This window comes from Mytilus trossulus, chromosome 6 (assembly GCF_036588685.1).
Source record: "Mytilus trossulus isolate FHL-02 chromosome 6, PNRI_Mtr1.1.1.hap1, whole genome shotgun sequence".
NCBI lineage: Eukaryota > Metazoa > Mollusca > Bivalvia > Mytilida > Mytilidae > Mytilus > Mytilus trossulus.
Genome location: NC_086378.1, coordinates 6112534 through 6139311, shown reverse-complemented (window position 1 = coordinate 6139311; position 26778 = coordinate 6112534). Strand labels below are relative to the sequence as shown.

General features: G+C 30.8%; 1 protein-coding gene across 1 annotated transcript in view; it reads right to left on the bottom strand.

Moving 5' to 3' along the window:
• Positions 1-26196, bottom strand: part of LOC134722292 (gamma-aminobutyric acid type B receptor subunit 2-like) — a 31308-nt gene extending 5112 nt beyond the window's left edge. Inside the window, exons 1-12 of the mRNA XM_063585901.1 lie at positions 26002-26196; positions 19206-19343; positions 17472-17642; positions 15642-15743; positions 14956-15021; positions 7238-7414; positions 6381-6617; positions 5379-5442; positions 3769-3861; positions 3270-3414; positions 2026-2173; positions 326-433 (exon numbers count right to left, since the gene is read on the bottom strand). Coding sequence (XP_063441971.1) covers positions 326-433; positions 2026-2173; positions 3270-3414; positions 3769-3861; positions 5379-5442; positions 6381-6617; positions 7238-7414; positions 14956-15021; positions 15642-15743; positions 17472-17642; positions 19206-19343; positions 26002-26127 — 1575 coding nt within the window. The 5' untranslated portion in view covers positions 26128-26196. The remainder of the gene's footprint in view (positions 1-325; positions 434-2025; positions 2174-3269; positions 3415-3768; positions 3862-5378; positions 5443-6380; positions 6618-7237; positions 7415-14955; positions 15022-15641; positions 15744-17471; positions 17643-19205; positions 19344-26001) is intronic.
• Between the last annotated feature and the right edge of the window lie 582 nt (positions 26197-26778).

Below are 26778 nucleotides of genomic sequence, written 5' to 3'. Positions count from 1 at the left end.
GTGCTAACTAAGATGTTATGGCTTTGTTTAAGAGTGACTGCATTTTGCATTATTTTTTTTACTGCAGCATTTTTTATATATTGATCGGGATACACATGAGCGGATTGACATATCAAAACACGAGCTTTATCTGCAACATATTCATTTGTCGTACCAAAGTCGCATCGCCTTCAGTAGCAGTGAGTATTTTTGGTAATTTGAAAAAAGTTCATGCTGATAAAAAATCTGTAGTAGCTTTTGTAATAATGATTCAAAATTGTTTCAAAATGTAAATTGATTAAATAGATATGAACAAGATTTGATTATTAAAATACTAAACAATAACCTGTTTCGATGTTTTATCTTGGGTCAGTATTCTATATATTCGCCAATCTTTTGCCACAACTGTTCCAATCGTTGCTGTGAATCCAACAACAAACAACCATGTATTGATCTGCAGCACCAACGAATACAATTTAAATATGTTATATATATCATAACAGAGTAAAATTAGTATGTGTTATAACATTAAAAAGTAATTAGTATGTGTAATAGGATTAAAGAATAAACAAAAGTATGTGCTATCTGTCCTAGGAATGCAAATTGTAACACCAGAAAAGAGGAATAACTCCGAGCAATATTACCACGGATTTTAGAAAAACTTAAACGGTTGATAAAAATCCAATGAAAAGAAATCAATGGGCAAGACAGAAATTACAAGAAAGTGCATAAGATTTGATAAAAAATATTTTTTCTACATATTGTGTTACTATTCCTAAGTGCCTTTCTTTAAACATCTTCCCATGTCAGAATAATGTTGCGTCAGTGATCACCAAAAAATTTCCACAAAATGTTTGAAGTTGTTTCCGTTTAGAGATTTGTCAAATTTGACAAATAATAAAACTATTTAGAATTTATAAGACGAGAAATTTTGTGTTATTGTGCTAAGGTCATTTGCATATTTATGTCTTTTATTTCCGGTGATGCGTATTGTCGGTAGAGTGTTGTATACACATTTAGTTCTCTTAATTGACATAGTTCATTTTGCTAATACATTGTTGTTAATATTATAACATTTTTGCCACTGCCATACAAGTGAGAGGTTTAGCTGGATATAAAAACCAGGTTAAATCCACTTTTTATACAAGGAAATACCAATAAAAAGTCTATTCAATTGGTGTGTTTGAGCTTTAATTTTAAGGTGGTACCCAACACTTTCACTAAAATTAATTTGGCTCATTTAATTTTCATAAAATTTTGTCAAAGTTAGTTGACACAAATATTAAAATTTCAAAAATTTTGAACCAACCGTTTTGTCAGAAAAATTACACTGGTTATATAACAGTTTAACAAACACCAATGTTGATCATTGAGAAGCTTAATATTACTTTTACAACATAACGTAATCAAAACGTTTAGCTGACTTTACAGAGTTATCTCCCTGTAGTGTTAGGTACTACCTTAATTTGCCATTCCGTTTTGAATTTATTTTGAAGTCCGATATTTTAGTTATTCTAATGTTTTGTTTCAGTTTACTTTGTTTACCAGAATAATTCATAGCAATTTATTTCATATTCTGGATACCTCATCATTTTTATTACAGCTATTACAAATCTATGTAATAATTAACAACAGACATGATCAATAGGCCAACCTGTTTCCTCATTCATGACATCAAAGATTGTGACTTATTACTTGATATATAATAACGTGGGTCTTTAGTACAATAGAAAGTATTTAATAAAACTTGATTTTTTTAAGATTGATTAATGTTGGTTTGGATTGCTGTGTTTGTTATACTTTTTGTAATTGTTTCTTTCGGTCATTATCTTTTCAATACTTTTATTTTCACATTTCACACTTTCCACCCGCTTACGGTACAGAGCTAGTATATTCACACAGTTTATGTAATTTATGATTTATTCCATTGAACTAATGTTTAATGTAGAAGGTATGACATAATTTTCTTGTTTTTATGTTTATGCTTTGTCGTTGATTTATGACGTCCCCTAAGTGTACTCTCTATGTCCTTATTTTCATATTTACAATGCAAGACAATGCGATAACGTCTGTATCTTCTGTAGCTTTTGTCAGATCATCAGTTATCATTCCATTTAATATCACACCAGTGTATAAAATAATACTTCCTCCGCAGATAATGTAATTCAGGTTGGGACTGGAAAGCTTTATTATTCTGAAAGTAAGCATGATGGAACTAGATTGAATATCAGAGAATTCCAATATGTTTATAATAAAATTCATAAGATATTTATTGTTTATTGTTGATTTTGAATTCATTTAAGCTGATTTAAGCTATTGATAAACTAAAGCGATGGTGTGGGTAATATTTTACAGCTTTTCTATGTTTGTATCAACATATGCTTTTCATGCTCACTTTTTATAATCTTGCTGCTGCTCCATCATGTTAATATATTACTGCTTTATCTTATAAAACAGATATTATAATAAATGGCGTTATTGACATAAAGTTAAGTTCGTTCATCATTCCTCGGCTTTATAATGTTAATTTGATTATGTATCAAATGAAATTAATGCATAAAAAGGATATAGCGAAAATCTTTAAATTTTGTTTCCGGCGACCATAACAAGAGTAGTGCAGCATTAAAGAACCGTATGTACTAGAATCAGGATCAGGCAAATATTCGAAAGTTGAATGTTCACATAAGGTACTATTTGAGCATCGACAATATCAAAACGCTAATATCTGTTATCTAGGATTATCATCAGACGAAACTCAACTAACCGTTTACCTAAAACAATCTTTTTGTAGTTTTGTCCCTCGTTTTTGTTTATGTGCTTGGTCTATATGCTTTTTTGTTGCTGTGTTGTTTTTGGCATCATTTTTTGTTTTCATAGTGATAATGATAATAACACAATATTGACTGTCCTACTCCTATTTTTGGCATATTTACCTATTGTGTCTGTCTTTTTTGGTTCTTTTTTTCACACATTGTTGTCAATATAAGTGTATTTTATGCGACTGTCAAACAGGTTAGAGGTTGAGCTAGCTATGAACACATTCCAGTAGTTTGGTGTATTTTGATTTTGCCATTTGATTAGTGACTTTCCGTTTTGAATTTTCCTCGGATATCAATAATTTTGTTATTTTACTTTCATTTGTCTCGATCCTTAATTGAAATCTTATGAATACAGTTTTTTCCATCAAATCAAGGAATTTCAACACATTAATTCATCGGAAATTTCATGAATGAATGGAGAAGCTACTATTAGTGTATCTGTTAATATATTCCAATGAAAAGAATACTTACTTTCGATTTTTGAACCTGATATTCATGATAAATATAAAGATGACAAAAAGATCACCGATAACGGCTAATGTAGAGAGCACATAGAATAACGACTGATTTAACTTTTTCCATTCTGTAGTGACCAGTGGTCCATCAGATGGTGGACCTGTAAAACATATTGTTAAGTAGATTTAAGCTACTAAGGCCATGCCTGCTTATTTTTAGTGTCCGTTAAAGTTAAGAAAAAACTTAAGCCCTAAAAGAGAAATGGATTAAAACCAAGATAAGAATCCATTGTTGAACACAACAAAATTGTTTATAAATGTTTTTTAACATCTGACTCTGCATAAATAATTTGTATAAAGTATTAAATCACCATTGAATTTCATCCTTTTACTCCGTTTCCCTTTTTAGATATAAATAACCGTATTTTCATTACTTATTGCTGTTTCTTTTTCTCATGTCACCATCCTATATCCTTACTTGCTACTAATTTTCTCTTTAATGAATTGTAAATTACCTCCACTTTCAGTTTTCCAAGTAAATGTATTACTTGTTCCCTGTAATTCTCCTGTATTATCATCATACCTCATTATAGTCACTGTAGAGCTATCTATCAAAAACATAAATTTGTCAAGTGAATGAAGTTTTGCATAAAAATTAACATAATAACTTTTAAAAAATATATTTGTAGTCAGTAATTAGATAATCGCTATTTGATGTATATTTATCTAGCATATTTGTATTAATTATAAAATATAAATATCCAAAAACGAGTTTGGGGTATTGTAAACCTTCCAAAGTACAGCTAGTAAAGGGATGTCTATTTTTTGTTTGAAAACACGTTATTTAAACGTTTCCAATTTGTTGTAATAAAACATCGTGCAACTTGTTAAGGTCAATTTCAAAATCTTTTTTGCTTGCCATTCCCTTTAAATGAAATTAAAAGAACTTATTTTTTCAGTCTTTTGATACGTCTTTAGTAAGATAAACGTATGAATACTAAATAATAGAGATGTTAGTTTGTTTCAAGTTATGTGCAACAACTCAATCAGCTAATAAAGTCAATAGTAGTACACGACTGTGCAAAACTTACATTAAAAAAAGAAAACATTATTTTGTGGTTAAAAAGTTTTATATGAAAACAATAATTGTTTGGTTATCATTGTAAATATCGTAATTGCATGGTTTTATATATTCTTATTTTGAATGATTTGATTTATATGAAAAAGTCGAAAAATTATAACACAAGAATATCAACCAACAAAAATATGCAACCAAAGTTTAAGAATTTACGCTTTCTTTCCTCTCCTAAACTTACGTTAGTGTTCTTACATGGGGCCTTATGATATCGTTGGATCTGTAAAATGACTTATAACACCTCTTGTGATCTCAATAATATTTAGTCTCCCCGCATTGACAAAACATACTTTAGTGGGGTTCGTGTTGTTTATTATTTAGTTTTCTATGTTGTGTCATGTGTACTATTGTTTTCTTGTTTGTCTTTTTCATTTTTAGCCATGGCGTTGTCAGTTTGTTTTCGATTTATGAGTTTGACTGTCCCTTTGGTATCTTTCGTCCCTCTTTTAGTGTGCAGTAGTTGTCGTTTGTTTATGTAATTTATACGTGTTTCTCGTTTCTCGTTTTTTTTTATAGATTAGACCGTTGGTTTTCCCGTTTGGATAGTTTTACACTAGTAATTTTGGGGCCATTTATAGCTTGTTGTTCGGTGTGAGCCAAGGCTCTGTGTTGAGGGCCGTAAATTAACCTATAATGATTTGCTTTTTAAAAATTGTTATTTAGATGGAGACTTGTCTCATTGGCACTCACACCACATCTTCCTATATATATTTAGAGTCAGTGTGGTATAACCCATTCAATAGGGTGCGTAAAATATCTATAATGCTACATACAATCCAAGTGCTTCTCATCTGTCATAAGTAAACAATTATGTGTAGAGTTTGAGGCATGTTGTTTTTTAGTCGTTTTATCAACAACTTATGATTTGTATAGAACAATTGTATCTTCTTCTCCCTATTGTGTTATTGTTTGTAGTATTTTGTAAATCATTTGCTTCGAGATGTTAAGACATTGAAGTGCATGTCAATCTAAAGTAAAAAAAATGTATACCTTGCAACTGATGAATAGAAGTACTGCCAATTCTCATTCCATTACTATCGAACTTAATGTCGCCCTAAAAAATATTTTTAGTAATTGCAAAAATACTCTTTATTTACCGTTCCATCATTAAGGTATCTTTATTACATATTATGCTTTATATGTCTATTTTACAATGTAAATCCTTGATACTATAATGAATGGTCTAAATATTAGTTTGTAAAAAGATATTGCATTAAAATAATGATTTCTTATAGACAAAACAATGCATTAGATTTTTACTTTAGCGGTGAATCCAGTAAAAGGATTTGTACCTATATAATTAAATTAACCTAATTCTTTGATGGTCAAATTACTTTGTAGCTAAAACCTTAAATATTCATCGAACAGAAATTTTACATCGCAATCCATTTTTGTTAGGTAATGTAAATGATAGTTCTTCTGTTTTTAACATGGTAAACTATGGATACCTGTTTTGGCATATTTGAGGCTTAGCCACCTTACAATTTATCGTTAGATGTTCATGGCGTAATCCATTTATGATAGACGATAACAGTTGTATTCTTTATTTTCACAGACATTGTTTCACTAAGGGTTATTTCTATGCAATAAGATTACCGCCATAATTATTAACGCGTTAGCTTGTTTGAGTTTTTGAATTCTGTGATTCATTTTCCTGTTTTCTTGATGCACAATTATGAGACTCGTACTTTTCGCTGAACCACATATAAAATATTCAATTGAACTATGTTTATTATAATTATTTCAGGGTAAGTGCGATCGTTTTTAGAACCAAATACTTTTTCGGAAAATATAACCTTTAAATCAACAAGAATTAAAAACACAAAAATAATGAACTCCCATGAAAGTTCAAAACGGAGAGTCCTTAATCTAATGGCAAAATCAAATGATAAAACATATCAAACGAATGGGTAACAACAGCGACATTTCTGATTTGGTACAGGCATTTCTCAAATTTGGAAAAACTTGGTCGCTTACAGTAGATATACTCACAGTCACACCCGTTATATTAGTCGTGTCAACACTCTTGAAGATTATGTCAGCTATGTCAGCACTGTCATATGTAAAATCTTCCAAAGATTTTGATATGTTAAGTAATGCTTGTGATGCCTTGTCCAGAGCAAATGCGATCACCCAGACACTGTCATACCCATACGGACCATATTCTAGTGCTGCATAGTTACCATTTTGCGTCAGATTAGTGTAATGTTCCGTAAACTCTCTTGCAGTCTAAAATTGAAAAATACATATAAATCAATACAGTTATTCATTTTGATACCCCAACAATTTTGTTATAAATAAAGGCAACAGTAGTATACCGCTGTTCAAAACTCATAAATCCATGGACAAAAAACAAAATCGGGGTAACAAACTAAAACCTAGGGAAACGCATTAAATATAAGAGGAGAACAACGACACAACACCGAAAGCATTTATAAAACATTTCCTTGTTATATTTTATTTGCTGATGTGAATACTTTTGATTTGATACCTGCCTTTTGATTTATAGTTTGTGAAGGTTTGATAGTAATTCTTGCAGCAAATGTTAGCAACTTGTAATTAATTCTAGCCTTATACATAGAAAAAAAATGTTTGTATAAAAACTTAATGTTGATCATAGTGTGTTCTCTAGGGTTTTAAGCATGTTTTTTTCTTTGTTTTCAAAATGAATACTCAATAAACATTTTTTTGTCGATTCGTTAATATTTTAATACACTTTAAAACAACTAATAAATATAACATTGATCAACTGTTGAGCGTCATTGAGAAATTCTTCCTATATATCTTTTTATTATAAAGGTTTTAAGACATGCAAGCTGTAAGATTTATATAAAACTTAACTTTGAAACGTCTGTTTGTGCATCAACGTCTGTAAATGAAGAAACTTCGAATCCTATGGAACCAGTAGCTGCATTTTCGATATCAGCTTGATCACAAGAAGTGTCGTTCACCTTCCACCAATCTGTTGCATACCAACCAGGAAACATCCATGTAAAAATACCACTAGTCATGTCAAGTTTATGTGCCTGAAGAGAAAGTAAATCGTAGAAATGTTGTAATTAGGACGATTGAATGGGGCTTTGTTTTGGTCATCCAACTTTTGTGAAATGTGTGGAACAATTATCAAGGAGACAGTCGCATCTTTTCAAATGCTAACCAGAATAAAACATAGTTAGGTCAATGAACGGTCAAATAGACCGTTCCAATATTGACCAACACCACAAGTTAAACAACGTGAAAGAGGACAACAAAGAAATAACTGCTGTAAAAACAAATGGTAACTAGGCAAGAATCCTAAATCAAAGAAGGACAAATAATATAATGACCAAAAGAAAATAAGTAGTCAAGGTAAACAGTTGTCAAGAAATCTCTAAATTGAAAATCAAATACTAGTGATTATTCCTCTAAACCTTACATTGTTTATGTTCTTCATTCAGTGAACCAGCCTATACACTTGATTTGATAGGCTAAACATATTCAAATGATTAAAACTAAGGCTGAAAACCACTTGCACCTTTTTGTACTGATCTGCCCTCAAAAACAGTTACTGTATGTGCAAATATGATTCTACAGAACTCCATATTCAGTCGCTTTCCAAATCTGCTTATGATTATAAAATGAGTTGGAGCAATTTAGCGTATATATAGTGATCAATATAACGGTTACCAGATTTAAAATTTAAAAATATATATTGCATGTCGAGACTTTAGTCCTCATAAATAAATCTAATCCAGTCATTCACTAATGTGCAATTGTTTTCTGTCTGTATATATCCCCTATAGGTTTAATATATTTAGTTTTTTGTAAACTTTGTTAATATCTTGTCTAATCTAGGGAAAATTAAAAGCTTGCCGTATGTTTTACACGATTCAAGATGGATATATAATGGATATTTAAGACCATATAATAATATACTTAAATAAAGTATATGGCAAATTAGGAATATATCGTATTCAAATGCTTGTACCATTAAGGAAGAACTTAGCTTTTAGAATTTGATTAATAAAGTTATGTTTCTAATTTAGATTAAACTAAGGAACGGTTAAAATCCATATATTACAAACAAATATCAGCCATCACAGACTTTTGTTTATTTCATGACTGCGGAATTACAATATTTTTTTCACGATCATTTATAGTAAAGTGATATATATATATTTATGTTATTAGTATCTGTTATGGTATTTAAAGTAACAAAACTAAAACAAAACTTCACTTAGTAAAACACAGCTGAACCAGACATGCATGCTAGTCTGTCCTCAAATAGTCTAATGTAGATATTTTAGGCAGTGCCATAATTCTAGAATTACAATGGAATTACAATTCTGATATCATGAAAAGAAAAAGTAGAAATGGCATTGTTATTTGTGAATAATCTTAGCGACACAAATCTCACATTTTTAAAAGTAGATATATATCTGAAAATTATTTTAATCGATATTTAGATAGGAAAATGAGAAAATCAAATGAATCGTTTACAATAAACCACAGGTATTGAGAGAGATATAAAACATTGCCTGACTGTAATATAAATCGTTAAAGCATTCTTATTATGAGTTATTCCTGTTTACAAAACTTTTAAAGTTTCGAAAAAAATAAGTATTTTCTTATTTCAGGCATAGATTACTTTAGCCATAGTTGACACAACTTTTTAGGAATTTTGGATCTTCAATGCTCTTCAACTTTGTACTGGTTTGGCTTTATAAATATTTCGATTTGAGCGTCACTTATGAGTCTTATGTAGACGAAACACGCGTCTGGCGTACTAAATTATAATCCTGGTACTTTTGATAACTATTATAACAAGAATCGCCCGGGTAGATAGACATAGATATACGTTATTAATATGCTATCGATGCGTGTATAACGTGGAAGTTCAGAGCATTAAATAGCAACTGCACACTATTCAGAAGACCAATTAGATATTAAGAATTGCTGTAAAAGAAACTTGCAATTGCTTTAATACATGATTTGCTTTTTTTCAGTTTGAAATTTTAAATATCCCTAAACAACACAACATAAAAGAAAGCATTATCACATGAGGGTTCCAAGATATAATAACAAGTTCGTGATGTATATTTTTTACCCGTTTAGAAAACTGTTATTACTAAGACCAAACCGCATTATAATTGTATTTGATATCTTCACACAGAGATTATGTTTAAATGTTTTGTCAATTTCTTAATATATCCTGTGCCAAGTCAGGAATATGGAAGTTGTTATCAAATAGTCCGTTTTAAATTATGTTGGCGTTTGTTTTTGTTGCCCTTTAGTGTTTCTGTTGTTCTGTTGTTTTCCTCTTAAAGTTGATGTGTTCCCTCTGTTTTGTCTCAATCGGTTTATGACTTTTGAACAGCGGTAAACTACTGTTGCCTTTTTTTTTAAAGTATACAAAACAAGACTGTATAGAATGATTTTCTGCGTATTCGATTGTTTTTCTTTTCATTAAAGTATAATGCTATTCACTTATGGTCGTATAAATCATTAATGCGCTTGAAATAATAATAAAAAGTTTGATCGTTTTTTTACATATGAAATAACAGGATAAGATAATGAGATTTATCGAATCAGATCTTATTTTATGCTATACACTCGTTTGTCTTAAATGCAGCATTCTCTGTGGTAGGCGTAGTTGCCTTTACGTGTTAGGAGAGAACATTGACATGTACAGCTCGCTTTCGGTTACAGTGCCCAAAATCAATCGTAAAAAATGTAAACCACTTGATTTTAGAAATGGACGAGAACATTTGACCGCATTGGATATAATAGAAATTTAAAATATCGTCAAACATTATGTAACTTCCTGGAATAAGTGAAAATACCCGGTACAATTTAATATTTAAATGTTCCTGATCAATTCTCGAAACATAGAATTATGTAATGAAAAATATATACTCATAGTGTATTATCTAAAATTAATATATCGTCAAACAGGAAGAGACTGCCTGGCTCGCATGAAAATCGCTTATATGGTACTTCTTTGCATTATTGTTTCTGATCTTAAACCAAATCATCCATGCCATGAAACAGAAGTTGAGAATTATGTAACGAAAAATAACATAAACAATGGGTATAATAAATAAATAATAAACCATCAAAGAAGAATTGACTCATAGTCGATCAGAAATGAAAATCGCTTACACGATTTGGTTCCAGAACAAAGCATACATTAGTGCATTAGCTAAGTACTAAGTCTTTGCATCATATAATTCATTCCATTATATATATATATGTATTGTTGGTTAAGTAATTTTTTACACATTGATTGTTTAAAGCAAATTGTAGGATTGTTTTCTCTAAATGACATCATGCTTCTGTTTAGTGTTAAGCATAAAACTTTGAAGTTGTCGATTTATTTAGGATTTTATACCCCAGGAATAAGTTACCTTAGATTTATTATTGAAAACTTTTGAAAATCATGGGTCCTTCATCCTCTTCAACTCTGTACTTTATCTGGTCTTTTAAAGTTTTCTTTCAACCGACGTCATTGATAAGTCTTTTGTAGACGAAACGCTTGTTTGGCAGGTCGTCAATTCAATATACCATTTGATTGTTATTCTATTTTTATGAGTTTATTTGTAATTAGTATATCATTATTTTAATTAATATGGAAACAATTGCCGGAAGTATTATATCAGTGGGGTTTTTTTCTCGTTACCAATCGAATTATTATATTTTGACTGAAATTCAGCATACTAGTTAACAACGTTTTTAAAAGGAAGGGATTTTTTTAATTGTCTACCATAGCAATCCTGATTAGTTCAAACAATAAAGAAATAAACACCCATCTTCATTTTAAAAACAAGTGGACAATTATGAGACTTTTATTTAAAGACAGGGGTTAAAATAAAATACAAATGTTATTCAACATCAGTGGAATATTATAGAAACAAGTATCTTGCTAAGGAGTAAAATCGAAAAAATACTGAACTCCGAGGAAAATTAAAAAAACGGAAAGTCCTTAATCGAAGGACCAGCAATATTGTATCTATAGATCGCACAAAAAGTGGTCAAAGCATGTCAAATAGCTTAACATAAAGATACATAATCAATATTTTTTAGTTTCATTCCTGTTATACATGAAGGATATACAAATCGATGGTTGGGTAGGTTTTTTGTAAAAGAAATGACACATTAACATATCACCTGTCATGTAACGACGCAGATGAACACATCAATGTAACCCATTACATTCAGTATTGGAATACAATGAAAACATCGATTTGCATATATTGGTTGTTTCAAAAATTTCATACAAATTAATCCCAACACCAATTAAACATCAACACTTCTAGGCTTCCTTAATAGCCTTCTTATAGGCTTCATCATTGTCTCATTATAGGCTCATCATAGCCTCATAGGCATGATAGCCTGATAGGCTTCCTATAAGCCTCATGCATGTATAGCAGGAAATAAAATTTGAAACTTATTAATTATGTATCTTTTTTTAAGCTATTTAAAATTAACCACTTATTGTTTGATCTATATACAATATTGCTGGTCCTTCGAATCATCTGATTATTATATTAGTTGTTATTAGTGTGACATGCCATTTTAAATCTTAATTACCAACCACTTTCTTAATATAAAGCTTGTTAATACAATAAAGATAAGATAGTAAACAAAATAACTTAAAGATTCAAAAGGAAAACAGACTCAATAGACGAATAAAAAAAACAAAAAGACAAACATCCCTCAGAACACCCTTTTGATAAACACTTATTCCATCTTAATTTTGAAATACATTCAGGTGATCAAGAACTGTACAAGAGTTTCCTGCTTCCCTAGTGACACTTGTAGTGTTGTTCTTGATAAACTTGATAAGTCAGCATGATATAAAAAAGAGAATTTAAGAATGTATTTTGTTTCGATTATACCCTTTAACACTTAAGTAAGAACATTTTACATTAATGTCAATAGAAAATTATACATAAAGATATGACTTTCATCAATGAGGAAATGCTGTATAGTAAGCAATAAAATTCTTTTGGAATAAGACCGTAACTGATAGATAAGTAAATAATTCTTTTTGAATTATGCGCTGTATGCATTTGATGTTGGTCTCCGCCAAAAAAACAATAAAATAAGCTATTGAATAACCTTCAAGAGATACGATTGATACCAAACATTTGGAAAGCTACAAATTTCAAACTATTTAAAAACATTAAATCTAAAGGGTCAAGACAAAAAATTACACAAATACAAGCAATGGAATAAAAACTTTAAACAAACATACAAATTAATCAAACGATACGTTCACCCTTAAATCGCTCCGACGATAAACAAGCGACTTTAAAATATTTAAAGTTTGTTTTGAATCGTGCTGACAATAAACAAGTGGCTATAAGATATATCAAGTTATAAATTGAGAGGAGTTTAGATAACATGAATAAATTAATAAAGACAAGAAAAGATCTATCAGCAATTTCAAATTACCTGACAAGAATGATTTATAACTTACCGGTATTGGGTCATTCACTTTTTTCTGATACAATCTGCTATTGATGCTTCAAATGAAACACGATTTTGAAAAATCATTCACTGTTGCTTTACATGGGTTATCATTTTTAATATATTATGTGTTACACTATATGTGAATCAAATTAATGCTTTGAAGATCAGAGTATTGAATTTAACAATGTTTTATTTCATTTTTTAATAAATTTGAACTAAATAACAAGCAATTATGTAAGCATGTACATATTTTATAATGTCATCTAATGCAAATGCAGCTAACCATTATAGATTGCAATAGATTAAAAGACATTAATAACATGTTTCATCAAAAATTAATTACTTGCTTAAGAAAACATTATTAATAGGATTTGGTATATCTATTGCAACTACACAGACCACTGAATGAGATTCCAAATCATTAGTATTTTATTATAAGACACTAACCATGCATTCTATATTTCAAAAAAGTATTTGATTATACGACATTAACCATTCTATATTTGAAAACATTGAAACTTAATGCTGTTACCAAATAGATTATTTACATTCTATATTCTGTGTGACTTAGTTCTTAATTTGAAATTGGTGTTAGTAAATTTTAAACTATCGAGTATAATGGTGTATTATGTATGCAAGAAGTGTATTCTTACCATTTTGTGTTTTACTTGTTTCCTGTGGATAATTATATTTTTTTTAAAGTAAAATCACAAACATATCGAACTTCGAGGGAAAATTCAAAACAGATAGTCCCTAATCAAATGGCAAAATCAAATGCTGAAACACATCAATAAAGGCAACAGTAGAATACCGCTGTTCGAAACTCTTAAATCGATAGAAAAAAATCCGGGTTACAAACTAAAACTGAGGGAAACGCCTTAAATATAAGAGGAGAACAACGACATCACATTTAAATGTGACAAACACAGAAACAAACTAAGCATTAGACAACATCCGATGAGAATAACAAATATAACATCAAAACTAAATACATGAATTTGGGATACAAATGGATAACAACTGTCATATTCGTGACTTGGTACAGTTATGTTAAAAATGGCGGGTTAATACATTGCACTCTAGTATTTGTTTGATGAATCGAAGCCATCCCTATTGAGTATGACAGTATTTTATTGTACCCCCAAATCTTCTCTACACTATTTGAGGAAGGAGTCACTTTTCCCCGGCTTCTCGAAAAGTTTTATCGTTTGTGTGATGCCATATTTTGCTTTCTGTATGGAGTTTTGATTATACATGTTTGTTTTGTGTTATTCTTTTAGGCATTGGGTTGAAGATCAGAGTATTGAATTTAACAATGAGCGAACTTACAACCTCAGTGTTGACTTGCTAGTGATCACAGTAGAAACTACTTAGACCACTTGGCCACCGAGACCCCTTATGTTGAACAGCGGTATACTTCTGTTGGCTTTATTTATAAGGAATAATGATAACAAAAGATTTTGTAAAAACTTTAACAGTGCATACAATACCTATTTCAAAAAATAAAGTGGTAATTAAAATGAGCCAGACATAGGTATACTGTTTTGTCTGGCCATCTTGGACATTATGTTTATAACGATCCTAATTACCTACTAACTTTACGTATACATATTTCGAAAATAACAAAAAAAGAAACTCTTTTTTTTTAATTGATGAATCATTACGGCAATGCACTAAGAAGTCATTGTACATTTAAAAGGTCACTTCCTGGTTTCTGTTTTAAGTGTAAAAAATATGGGTTTTAAAAAATCAAAACATTAAATGTAATTGAGAAAAATGTTAAATACATGTAATTCTACTTTTTAATGATCTAACTAACAAATTTAATTTCCCTTTTGGAGACACATTCATTCGTCGTGGAACTGTTTTATTGGCTAGTGCATTATTAAGAAGATCACAGAGACTTTTATGTTTACAGTTACAGAAATAATGTTTCTGATTTCAGTTTAATGAGATACAACGGCATTCAGATGGTAAACACTGTATATCTAATATATGATTTCCTAGTTTGAGAAAATTAATGAATTGCTGATCAATAAACATGCAAATACATATAAAAACAACTTTACATGAAACAATGGTGTCTTCTTATACATATGCTTTTATGAATTACCTCACACAATATCTTTCTGGCGTTGTCTTCAAATGCAGCAGCTATAATTATGCGTCCATCTTTTCTCTGCAATAAAAGTAGTCGTATAAAGCTAATCATAATGTATACATGGTGTTTAGTAGTTGTTGTTTGTTGATTCCGTTCATAAGTGTTTCTCAGTCATCTTTTTTATATATATTTGGTTTTCCCATTTGAATGGTTTTACACTAGTAATTTTTGGGACTTTTTATCTATAGCTTGCTGTTTGTTGTGAGTAATAGCTCCGTGTTGAAGACAGTACTTTGATATGTAACAGTTTACTTTTACATATTGTGACTTGGATGGAGAGTTGTCTCATTGGCACTAATACCACATCTTCTTATATTTAAAAAGGTTTGTTATATTTATTAAAAGTACTCTAAAAGTCAAACAATGCAATTTGTTTTATTCACAACATTCCTTATTGCAAACAGTTGAATCCTTCTGATGTTTTTTTCTAACATATCAAATACGCTTTATAAACCAACTAGAGCAGTTTCCAAATCATAAGATTTAAATATATGCATAGGAATATTTTGTTTACAGTGCGTGTACTGCAGTTAAAGGGGGTTTGCTTATTACCATACAACAACTTGTATGCTCTGTATGACGTATTTTGGATCATCATTGAATATATCTGATTGTCACGTGAGAATTATAATACATACTTTTATATTCTGTAAGGCGTGTTTTGGATCATCACTGAATGTATCTGAGACTATGACAGTAATGTTGTTTTGTTCAAACACTTTCTGTAAATCTGCCATTATCTATATGGTAAAAATAGCAAATCATATTTCAAAATAAAATGATCACAGACTATTTATGCACTGTAATAATATTTTGGCAAAGGTCGAATATTCATGCAGTTTAACTCGCTAATTATCCTTCCGTTTATCATATGCAAAGGAACTAGACAACATCTTAACTGTACATTTAATGGTATTTATTTTCAATAATACTATTATCAAGATGGGATGCACGAGAGCTTGTAGTTCTTGAGGAGAACGTGTCAAACATTTAAAAGTACATATTTGAAACGAGATACAATTGTAACTTCCTTCCCTTTAACCTGTACTATGATTCTTAGTAGGGTTTCACTTAACAAATCAGCAAATCGATCTAATACATAATGAATTTTGATAATCCGCTAGACATTAACCGTTTTAATCCATCCACCCATATATACATGATAACTATCAGATTACATATATAGACTTTGATTTGACAAATTCACAAATAAAAGCTAGGAAACTGTTACAATCTCTTCAATTTACAGTTTTGTTGTTCAATTTTCTTAAGTTTCTGGTAGTACTACACAATGAACATGAATGCTTAATATTGAAATGAGTGCATAACTTAGATATTTGATATATCGATGAAGACGTATGGCCAATATAAAAAAGAAGATGTGGTATGATTGCCAATTAAACAACTATCCACAAAAGACCAAAAATGACACAGAAATTAACAACTCTAGGTCACCGTACGGCCTTCAACAATGAGCAAAGCCCATACCGCATAGTCAGCTATAAAAGGCCCCGATAAGACAAAGTAAAACAATTCAAACGAGAAAACTAACGGACTTCTTTATGTAACAAAATGAAGAAAAAAAAATATGTAACACATAAAAAAACGACAACCACTGAATTTACAGGCTCCTGACCTGGGTCAGGCACATACATAGATAATGTGGCGGGGTTGAACATGCTAGCGGGATCTTAACACTCACCCTAACCTGGGACAGTGGTATATTATAACAGTACAACATAAGAACGAACTATAAAAACCAGTTGAAAAAGGCTTAACTCATCAGATGGACTAACATACAAGTGGACGTGGCCGGGTCAACTTCCCTTAAAATAATTCTGAAATTCATTGCGTAACAGATTTGTGAGTGTATTTTCGAGAATATAACATCGATTTTGTCTTATTAGAAACGTTTTCTATAATTCCAAGCAAAAAATTCTTTCAAAAGTTAAGGTATGTTATACTTTTCTAATATAAACTTATTGATGTTTCTTCTGCAAAATTGTATAAAACAAAACAAATACAATTTGTGGAATGCATCAAAATTCTATGAAACGGCAATACATTTGACTATTTGACTATTTATTGTTGCCTTTCCGTGAGGTTTTAATTTCTTTTTTTAAATATTTACTTCAACAGCTATACATTCATTTAATTACATTTAATGGCTCTTCTGAATTGCATTATATCATGTGTATGACACATGTATTCAGAATGGTGTTGGTTTTAAATTAGACCAATTCAAACTAAATGTTTCAAATATATATTAACACCCAGGTGATCGTGTGGTCTACAGCGTCGGTTACAGTGCAGGTAATTCGGTATCAGGATATCTCAGTAGCATGGGTTCGAATCACGGCGAGGGAAGAACAAAAAATTTGCGAAAGCACATTTACAGATCTAACATGGTTGGGTTAATGTTTAGACGAGTTGTTTTTATATATATTATCGTAGACTACCAGACTTACAGCATTAAAACTACCATCGTCAGTATATAATAAAGCAGCTCTTTTCCAGCCAAACTGCTGCATTAGAGCTGCCCTGGCAACATTGGTTACTTTTTCTGAAGGATGAACTTTGAACAATAATGGATATTTGACTCTATCGTCCAAACCTGGAGCACTTGATGCGTGTGATACCTGAAATGATTTGGAAACAATTATTATAAAAATTATCTTTTATAGAATGTAAATTATAGATTTTCTATCAGTGAAATTCTATATTTTCATTTGCTTGGTTGTAATTTTTATAATTGTTCCATCTGAAATAGAACTTGTAGGGTTGAATGAATGCTAAGATCATTATACTAATGTCATGTGAATCGACATGTTAAATAGAAGAATATAATTTGAAATCTTTCATTTATTCATTAATTCGTTATTTTACCGTTTTAAGAGGATTCATTTAATGAAATAAAAGTAAGAAAACCAATCTAAGATATTACAATTTACAATAACAACTACGGATGTCAAATATAGTTTGTGGATGCAGATTTAATATACGGTGAAAATTCAATATATCCATTTCTGTCTTCTCACTTTTAGATAGAAATTTTTGTTTTGAAATGCACCAATAGATACATATTCTTTATCTTTTTATCGCGATGCTTCTTTTTTCTAAAAAAAAAACTTTTACCGCATTTACAATTCCACTGAGAATGCATTAATCGATTTTATTAATAAGGACTTCTGTTCTGGTATTGCTTCTGTTCTGCCTTAAGAGAAGTAAAAAGTGTTATATATTTTTATTTCTCAACAAACCAAATAACATTTGTATTAGAGAGATCAAGCAGTATTGGTATGAGTAGGGTTTTATAACGTGTCTAGGAAATCAACCTAACAATGCCAGAGAAGATCAGATTCTTTACTTGCTCCCGACATATATGTATGTATGTATGATATATTTGAAAGTGTAACTGTCTCTTATCAAGGGTTTATAACAGAGCGGTATTGAGTTTTAACACAGATTTCAACATTAAAACATCCAACCCTCCAGCAAAATCATATTTCGTCAGTACTGTTGTCCCATTACATGTACATATTGTGTTTCATTCTTGGTAATGAAAGCCATTGTAGTGATGGCGACTGTCAATCCGATGCCCTTTATAACACAAATACAAAAATAAAAGTAAGCCATTTACTTTTTTCATACTTTTCAACTGAAATAGATCTGGATTTTTTTTTTTTTTTATCTTCTTTGAAAAAAGTAATTCACGTTTTTAACATCATTTTCATGTTAATAATTGTTTTTGCTGCCAGGTTCCCTGTGGTGTCTTTATCTGTTTTCGGTTCCTAACAATACTTGCACCAGATTCCATGATAGTACTGTTTCTGCTATAGTAGCTGGTCTGTGAACTACACCCGGTTCCCTAACAATACTTACTTGTACCAGATTCCATGGTGGTACTGTTTCTGCTATTGTACTGGTCTGTGAACTACATCCGAACCCCTAGCAATACTTACTTGTACCAGATTCCATGGTGGTACCGTTTCTGCTATTGTACTGGTCTGTGAACTACATCCGGTTCCTTAACAATACTTACTTGTATCAGATTCCATGGTCGTACTGTTTCTGCTATTGTACTGGTCTGTGAACTACATCCGGTTCCCTAACAATACTTACTTGTACCAGATTCCATGGTGATACTGTTTCTGCTATTGTACTGGTCTGTGAACTACATCCGGTTCCCTAACAATACTTACTTGTACCAGATTCCATGGGGGTACTGTTTCTGCTATTGTACTGGTCTGTGAACTACATCCTGCTCCTAATATCATTAACTTCGTTGGTTCTGAATAAATTTGATGAAATAATGACCTGATTGTCGGTCCGTGTGCACACTGCAAGAGAAAGTATAAACATGTATATCATATTAAATGTAAATATTCACAAAGTTAAGGACATCATAGTTCATATGCTTTCCAGAGCGAAATCTTAAAAAAAAATATGGATTTAGTTCTTTATAATAGTCCATTTTAAAACTTGCAAAGGTCTGTTAGCAAAGAGTTTGAGCCAGTTGACTCTGAACTTATACGACAACGGATTAATCTAATAGATATCTTTAAAACATTTCTAAATTTTACGGTATAAATTCATGAAGTGAAATAAGGATTCACGATTCGGAATCTACGGGACAATACACCTAGACTTGAACAAAATACAACAAGAGGGATGCAAGGACATAATGGAAAATTCGCGCGAATGTAGAATCTTATAACTGAACGCTCCTAACTATAAGATTCCCCCTTAAGTGAAATGGTAGGGTATTATTGGATTGAAATGAAATCTTATTCTATCAAATATCTTACCCACTGAGTGTTAAATGTTAGCTTTTTTATTATTAATTATAAGTTTATATGGTGTGTATTCTTTTATTATTTACATTAATTAAAATTTCATTCTACTTTTGCTGCTAACAATTTACTCAATCTGCAGCTTCAATTAAGTATCCCTTATTAAATTGGTTATTGAATAACTATGATGTGTATTCTTTCTGTATTCTGTAAACCAACTAATTTTTCGCTAGCGATTTATTTTTGCTACTTTAGCGAGTAGAAAAATTACGCGAATATAAATCGTTACGAACACGTAAAACTAGGATCTTTCCTTATTTATCTACATCAGGTAAACTTGAAAATCGCAAAAATAGTTCGCCGCGAAATAGCTTAAAAGGAACATAAAGCGAAAACAAATAAGTTGGTTTACGGTATGCAAATAATTAGCTGTCCTTGTTATGCCTGTAATTAGCACCAACAACCTATTTCTGAAACTTCAAAGTTGCATATAATAAGAGATCATTATGATATTGGGGCAAGGTGTTGGTTTTCCCGAGTCTGATACCTTATGTAATCATTAAAAAAACTAGAAGGAATTATGCTTTCATAATTACTCAATCCCGATATAAAAGAAAACCATGTCACCAAGGAGATCGTTCGGAAATGAAATGTTATTTAAGATTTGCCTTGAGAGTATTTAAGACAGGTAATTTCAAAGATACCAATTAGAACAACATTATAAACCATGAAGCCAATGACATTCAAAAAAGTAATTTCCCATCAATACTGAAATATTCCAAAGCCATGATAGCGAAAGTGAAACAACAATGTACTAGATATGATACACAAAACTAAAAATACTAAATATCTTTAAGTACAACAGAAAACATGTTTATTGTTATGTATATCGCCAGGAATCAAACCAACCTTGTGTTTAATTTTAAATCATTAATTCAAAGAAATATCAAAAATACTTTTATATTGACACCGTATGTTTGTGGCATAACATCGTGGCCACAAATTAATTTTTATCTGTTTGATATTAAATTTATATTTAGATCCATTTTGTTACATTTTGTGATCAATTTTATTTGGTTGTTCGACCTGATTGTCAAATGCGTTTTGTTTAAATATACTTTTTCACTTTTTAGGTCCTTTTGAAAAATGTTGTTTGTGCTGTTTTTAGACCCTTCTACAACGAAATTTGTTTTACATGCACACGTATAAAAATTGCGATAGGTTTAAACGTAGTTTTCAATTTAGACTCGTTTATATTTTTTCGTTTGGGCTTGTATCATATTTTCCCTCCGGTTTATATGATCCGTTCATCCTATATTGATTCTTAAAATTCAAGAGTCTCTCTAAAAAATGGGGGTACTTTTTATATGGCCTTCCAATTACCGTTTCGATCTATAACATCACTGAAGAGCATTCATTGTCGAAATCTAGATCTGGTGTACAAAAAAAATATTGACACCGTATGTTTGTGGCATAACATCGTGGCCACAAATTAATTTTTATCTGTTTGGTATTAAATTTATATTAAGATCCATTTTGTTACATCTTGTGATCAATTTTATTTGGCAATCGCCAATGGCAGTCAGCAGGGTTAAATAACATCAGGGTTGAGTTCAATATCGTAACAGCTACGTAGCGGCTAAGTAGTTGCTATCAATATCTATGTAGCAGCTAGTATATAGCTACACGTTCAATAGTCAAATTCTAGGTAGCACTACTTAGCAGCTACGATAAAGAACGCGGCCCTGTTGTTCGACCTGTTAGTCAAATGCGTTTTGTTTAAATATACTTTTTCACTTTTTTGGTCCTTTGGAAAATGTTGTTTGTGCTGTATTTAGACCCTTTTTCAACGAAATTTGTTTTACATGCTCACGTATAAAACTTGCGGTTTTTATCCAACGCAATCATAGGTTTTAACGTAGTGTTCAATTTAGACTCGTTTATATTTTTTCGTTTGGGCTTGTATCATATTTTCCCTCCGGTTTATATGATCCGTTCATCCTATATTGACTCTTAAAATTCAAGAGTCTCTCTAAAAAATGAGGGTACTTTTCCTAAAAATGAGGGTACTTTTCCTAAAAATGAGGGTACTTTTTATATGGCCTTTCAATTACCGTTTCGATCCATAACATCACTGAAGAGACATATATTGTCGAAATCCGGATCTGGTTTACTAAAAAAATATTGACACCGTATGTTTGTGGCATAACATCGTGGCCACAAATTTATTTTTATCTGTTTGGTATTAAATTTATATTAAGATCCATTTTGTTACATCTTGTGATCAATTTTATTTGGCAATCGCCAATGGCAGTCAGCAGGGTTAAAGAACATCAGTTGTTCGACCTGTTAGTCAAATGCGTTTTGTTTAAATATCCTTTTTTACTTTTTTGGTCCTTTGGAAAATGTTGTTTGTGCTTTTTTAGACCCTTCTACAACGAAATTTGTTTTACATGTACACGTATAAAAATGCGGTTTTTATCCAACGCAAAGGTTTGAACGTAGTTTTCAATTTAGACTCCGTAATATATGATATATGTGTAATTCAGGTCTCAGAAAGGGTATATACTGTGACATTCCCGGCTTAGGGCATATATCCTCTTCGCCTTCGGCTCAGGAGATATAAACTCTAAGCCGGGAATGTCACATTATATACCCTGTCTGAGACCTGAATAACATATAATATATAAAACAAGTCTAAATTGAATACAACGTTCAAAGCGTTGGATAAACAACAGCATTTGTTATACGTTTGCATGCATAATAAATTTATTGGTAGATAATTACAGCACAAACAACATTTTCCAAATGACCGAACAAGTGAACAGGTATATTTTAACAAAACGCATTTGACAAGCAGGTCGAACATCTGGTGTTCATAAGGTTTTATTTGCATATTCATAAAATTCTTGAAAACACGAGTTTTATTACAGAAAACTGGAGCCATTGTTTCAGAACGCTATAGATTTTGATTGGCCATAATGACACCTTTCTGTGTCACAGCTGACCAAAACAATTCCACTTGTCCTAACCACAGTGCTATCCGCTTTTCCTCACCACCGAATACGACTTTTCACCGGGTTTTTACTTGAAATCAACAACACGACAGGAGCAACAAAAGAGCAGGAATTATTAGCTCTCGGAGCACATGAGTTCTCCCAAGGTTTTTAATTTATTGTTTTTATTTCTGTGCTGTGTCTTGTACAGTCTTGTCTGTGTTCTTTGTAATTGTATTTTTTGTAGGACCATGTAATTGGCTATCTTTTTTTTTAATTTGTTGTCAATGATTTTTTTACTTGTAATTATTGTCTCTGGTTGACTATTTCTTTCTTTTCTCTATTGTCTTTGAATGTCTCTGTCTTTCTTTGATCTGTTGTCTTTGATTGTTACTGATATATATTCTCCTCTTTTTTATGAATATGAATTACATTTACACATTTTGAAAGATTACAGATTTTTGAAGTGGGGCAACATCAGTTTCATTCAAAAAGTAAATATTAACATATAACTTATAATCTAAAAGATTTTATTTTCTATAAAGTGGTTTTTTTTTTAATTCTTTCTGTAAATTATAGTCACAATTATGAAGTGTAGCAACATACTTTTCTAGTTGATGGTAAAATCAGATAGTAAATTCAATAATCGTGCATGTCCTTTACAGTCGTTGTAAAAAAAAATGTTATTATAATGTTGAACTATTTTGATAACTTAAGTATTTTGCATTGAACAGGGCTTCTAAATCTTTAATCATATTCGTAGACAGAAAAAAAAACATCGACTCGGGTTTAAATTTAAAAAAAAGTGTTTTTTTTTTTTATCACATTGAACCACTAATGGCTGTAGATTAAAATATTTCTTCTCCATAATTGACTACATATTCTTTAGTATCTATATGAAACATCGTTTTAAACCTTTTAATATTAATAATTCATTCAGATATTTCAGGTAGATTTTATATTAGATACTTTTCATCTTTCTGATACTGTTTAATTTTGAAGATCTGCAATTAGTATCTTATTTCCTGCCAATTGTTTTTTTTTACACGGTATTGTGATAGAATGATGTTCATTAATCGTTTTGAAAGTAAATGTATCAGAGAACAAATGATATCGACTAATAAGGATTTTATTTGTTTGTTATTTTATGGGTTGGTGTTTAAAACCACTTTCAACAACCTTTGCTATGTCATGGCCGTTAGTATTTTATGGATGGAGGAAGTCAGAAAACCAAGAGAACTGCCGATCTTCGACAGAAAACTATCAATTGTTTGCTTGGCTAAAACTAAATTGGTGATATCACACATTTAAAAAATCCACTGTCATTCAAAAAATGGGATGTTTCATTTATCTAAGTTGATTGTCTATCACAAAAAAGTACAAACAAAGAGTTACTCTGCGTAAACGTTAAATAAATTTATATATAACTTTTAATGTTTTCGTCAAGATAACGGATATTGCGATTCTAAACTTTGACTTAAAATTTTACACCTATTACCAAATGGGAAATACATAATTTTTGGATTCACACGACGAATCCGCGTAGACGAACGTACATCGTAACAATCGATGTTCGAAGTCATAGTATCTGAGTTGAAAGGCTAGTGAACAGTTGTGGTTACGTAAATGATAATCCGAGTTTGCAATGGTTTATAATTTTTTATCCCTTCAAAACTCAAGCATAGTTACATGCTAGAGTTTATAAACTCTACGTGTAAACGGAGATTGAATTTTTAAGAAATATACAGTCAGAAACACATACAAATATACAAAAATAACTGGAGGTCAACAGATAAACTTTTAATAGGGAATAATTAATTTTTGTTGTTGCCCATAATTATAAATACGAGTGTCATGTATAATTCTTGTGGTGCTGGAGTGTGACTGTAGAGTTGTTAGTTGGCAGTTTCTGTAAAATTTAGCTAGTGCGCAAGGAACAATCATAATAAAACCGAATGCTTTATTCGCAAAACACTATATAGTAAAGAATGTTAACACTTTAAAATATATAGTAACTTAAATTTATCAGCAATATACCAATGATTCGGACATATTATTGTGTTTGTCTGTAGAGCAGGAGGTCATACGAATGATCTCCGTTCTGGCCAACCGAGACGTGACTATTGATATTTTCTGTCCCTCCACTTAGTATGCGGCTTTTATGAATAAGAGCATAGATTGGTCGACGCAGAGCATCAATCATGGTTTTAATTGATAAAAACAACTTAAATTGCATGGACTCGTTATAGTGTAATAGTATATTCGGGGGGGGGGGGGGGGGGGGGATGTTTTCAGAATATCAATGAAATTAAGCACAAACAAAAGGTTGAACTAATTATGCCCTGGAAACAAATCATTATCTCGTAGGGTAAGACACTAGCCTTACAATTTTGTAATTTTTTTTTTTAATATTTTTAAATCTTTATCAAATAAACTGTTCAGCTCATTTTCCTCTTTATTAATTTTCTGTAAATAATCTTTTCCAACAACACGGAAAAGGCGTGATTTAACGTTGATAGTTTCTGAAACGCTCATATTATCGTTTTGATTAATGAAAGCATGCAATATGAGCTTTTCATGCTTTTTGAAATTTCTGATACCTGTAAATCAAGATAAAGCGATTTTTTTTTTTGTCTTTTCTCAGCGCACTTTTTCATTGATATTTCATTCTCAGAAATGTTAAGAACCGATAACTAAATATGGTAACCTTGCATTATAAGATAGTGGCTGCTGACAAAATGCATGAAATACTATGACCGTCTTGTAAAAGTCAATCGAAAAATACCTACGATTATCAATCTCATAAGTCGAAACAAACCGACAATGTCATGGCAAAGTTTAAAAAAGATCAAAAGACTAACAACAGTACACAGATCTCATACAAATCAAAAACTAACACCAACTCCAACCAAAAACGTTTTTAAGAATGCAGAACATATAACAGCATGCACTACAAATCTTCTCTGAACTTTTTGTTCAGTAAATCTACTTACTTACATTTCTTTCGGTGGGGGGTCATATGTAATTCTAAAACTGCATGATAAAACTAGAAGGTGTAACAGTCAGATAGAAAGAAGCATAAACTAACCAAATCAAAGAAAATAATAAAATATGCGGGTATTTGAAAGCGAAAGTGGTCAATGCATAACTTTGAAATACATTTAAATAAATGTAAAATACATATATCCTTGCATCTAAGATCATCTTACCTTGCTGTTATTCCACACCATCCGTAATTCATAATTAGTAAGTATATCAGGATGGTTATTCACGTCTTCAATTGCCATTTCTGACGCCGGAAGTATCCCCGAACCATCCCACAATCCATCTTGCATCGGGAAGAACCCTCCAATATATATTGGTATTTTGCATCGTATGCAAGAAATATAAAAAAGAAAAGAACTAATGCTAAGTTCTACTGCTTTAAGCTTCATATCTGAGTTCATTGTCTCTACGAAGAAGTACTTTTATAGTCGGCTTATCCAATAGAAAGGCAGAATATGAAAATCAATTTCTAGAAATGTTCAATACAGATTACTTTATAACTATTATTTAGTAAATGGCATGTTAAAAGATTATATTTATAGTTAAATATTTTCTCCAGGAACAATAGCGAACATTTACATTGCTTAAAGTTTATGTATTGAATCTATCCTATTGACTTGTATCTTAACTCCCATTTCCTGAATTGTATAATCCTAAGCTGAATATGCATTAACGTCTTTTTCAGTGAAAAAAAATGGCACATACATATATTTCAATAACAAATATGTATCTATTACATCATAAATAGTCAATCACTTCCACTTAAAGCCATTTTACGTTAAAACGTGTAAACACTTTTGGCATCAATTAATTGTAATGCTGACCGGAAATTTCAACACATTACCACCTAATTAACTCATTATCTTATAAATGAATATTATAATTTTGTAACTAAGAGAAAAACTATTGGAAAATCCGATTGTCTAAAACTGGTTGTTAGA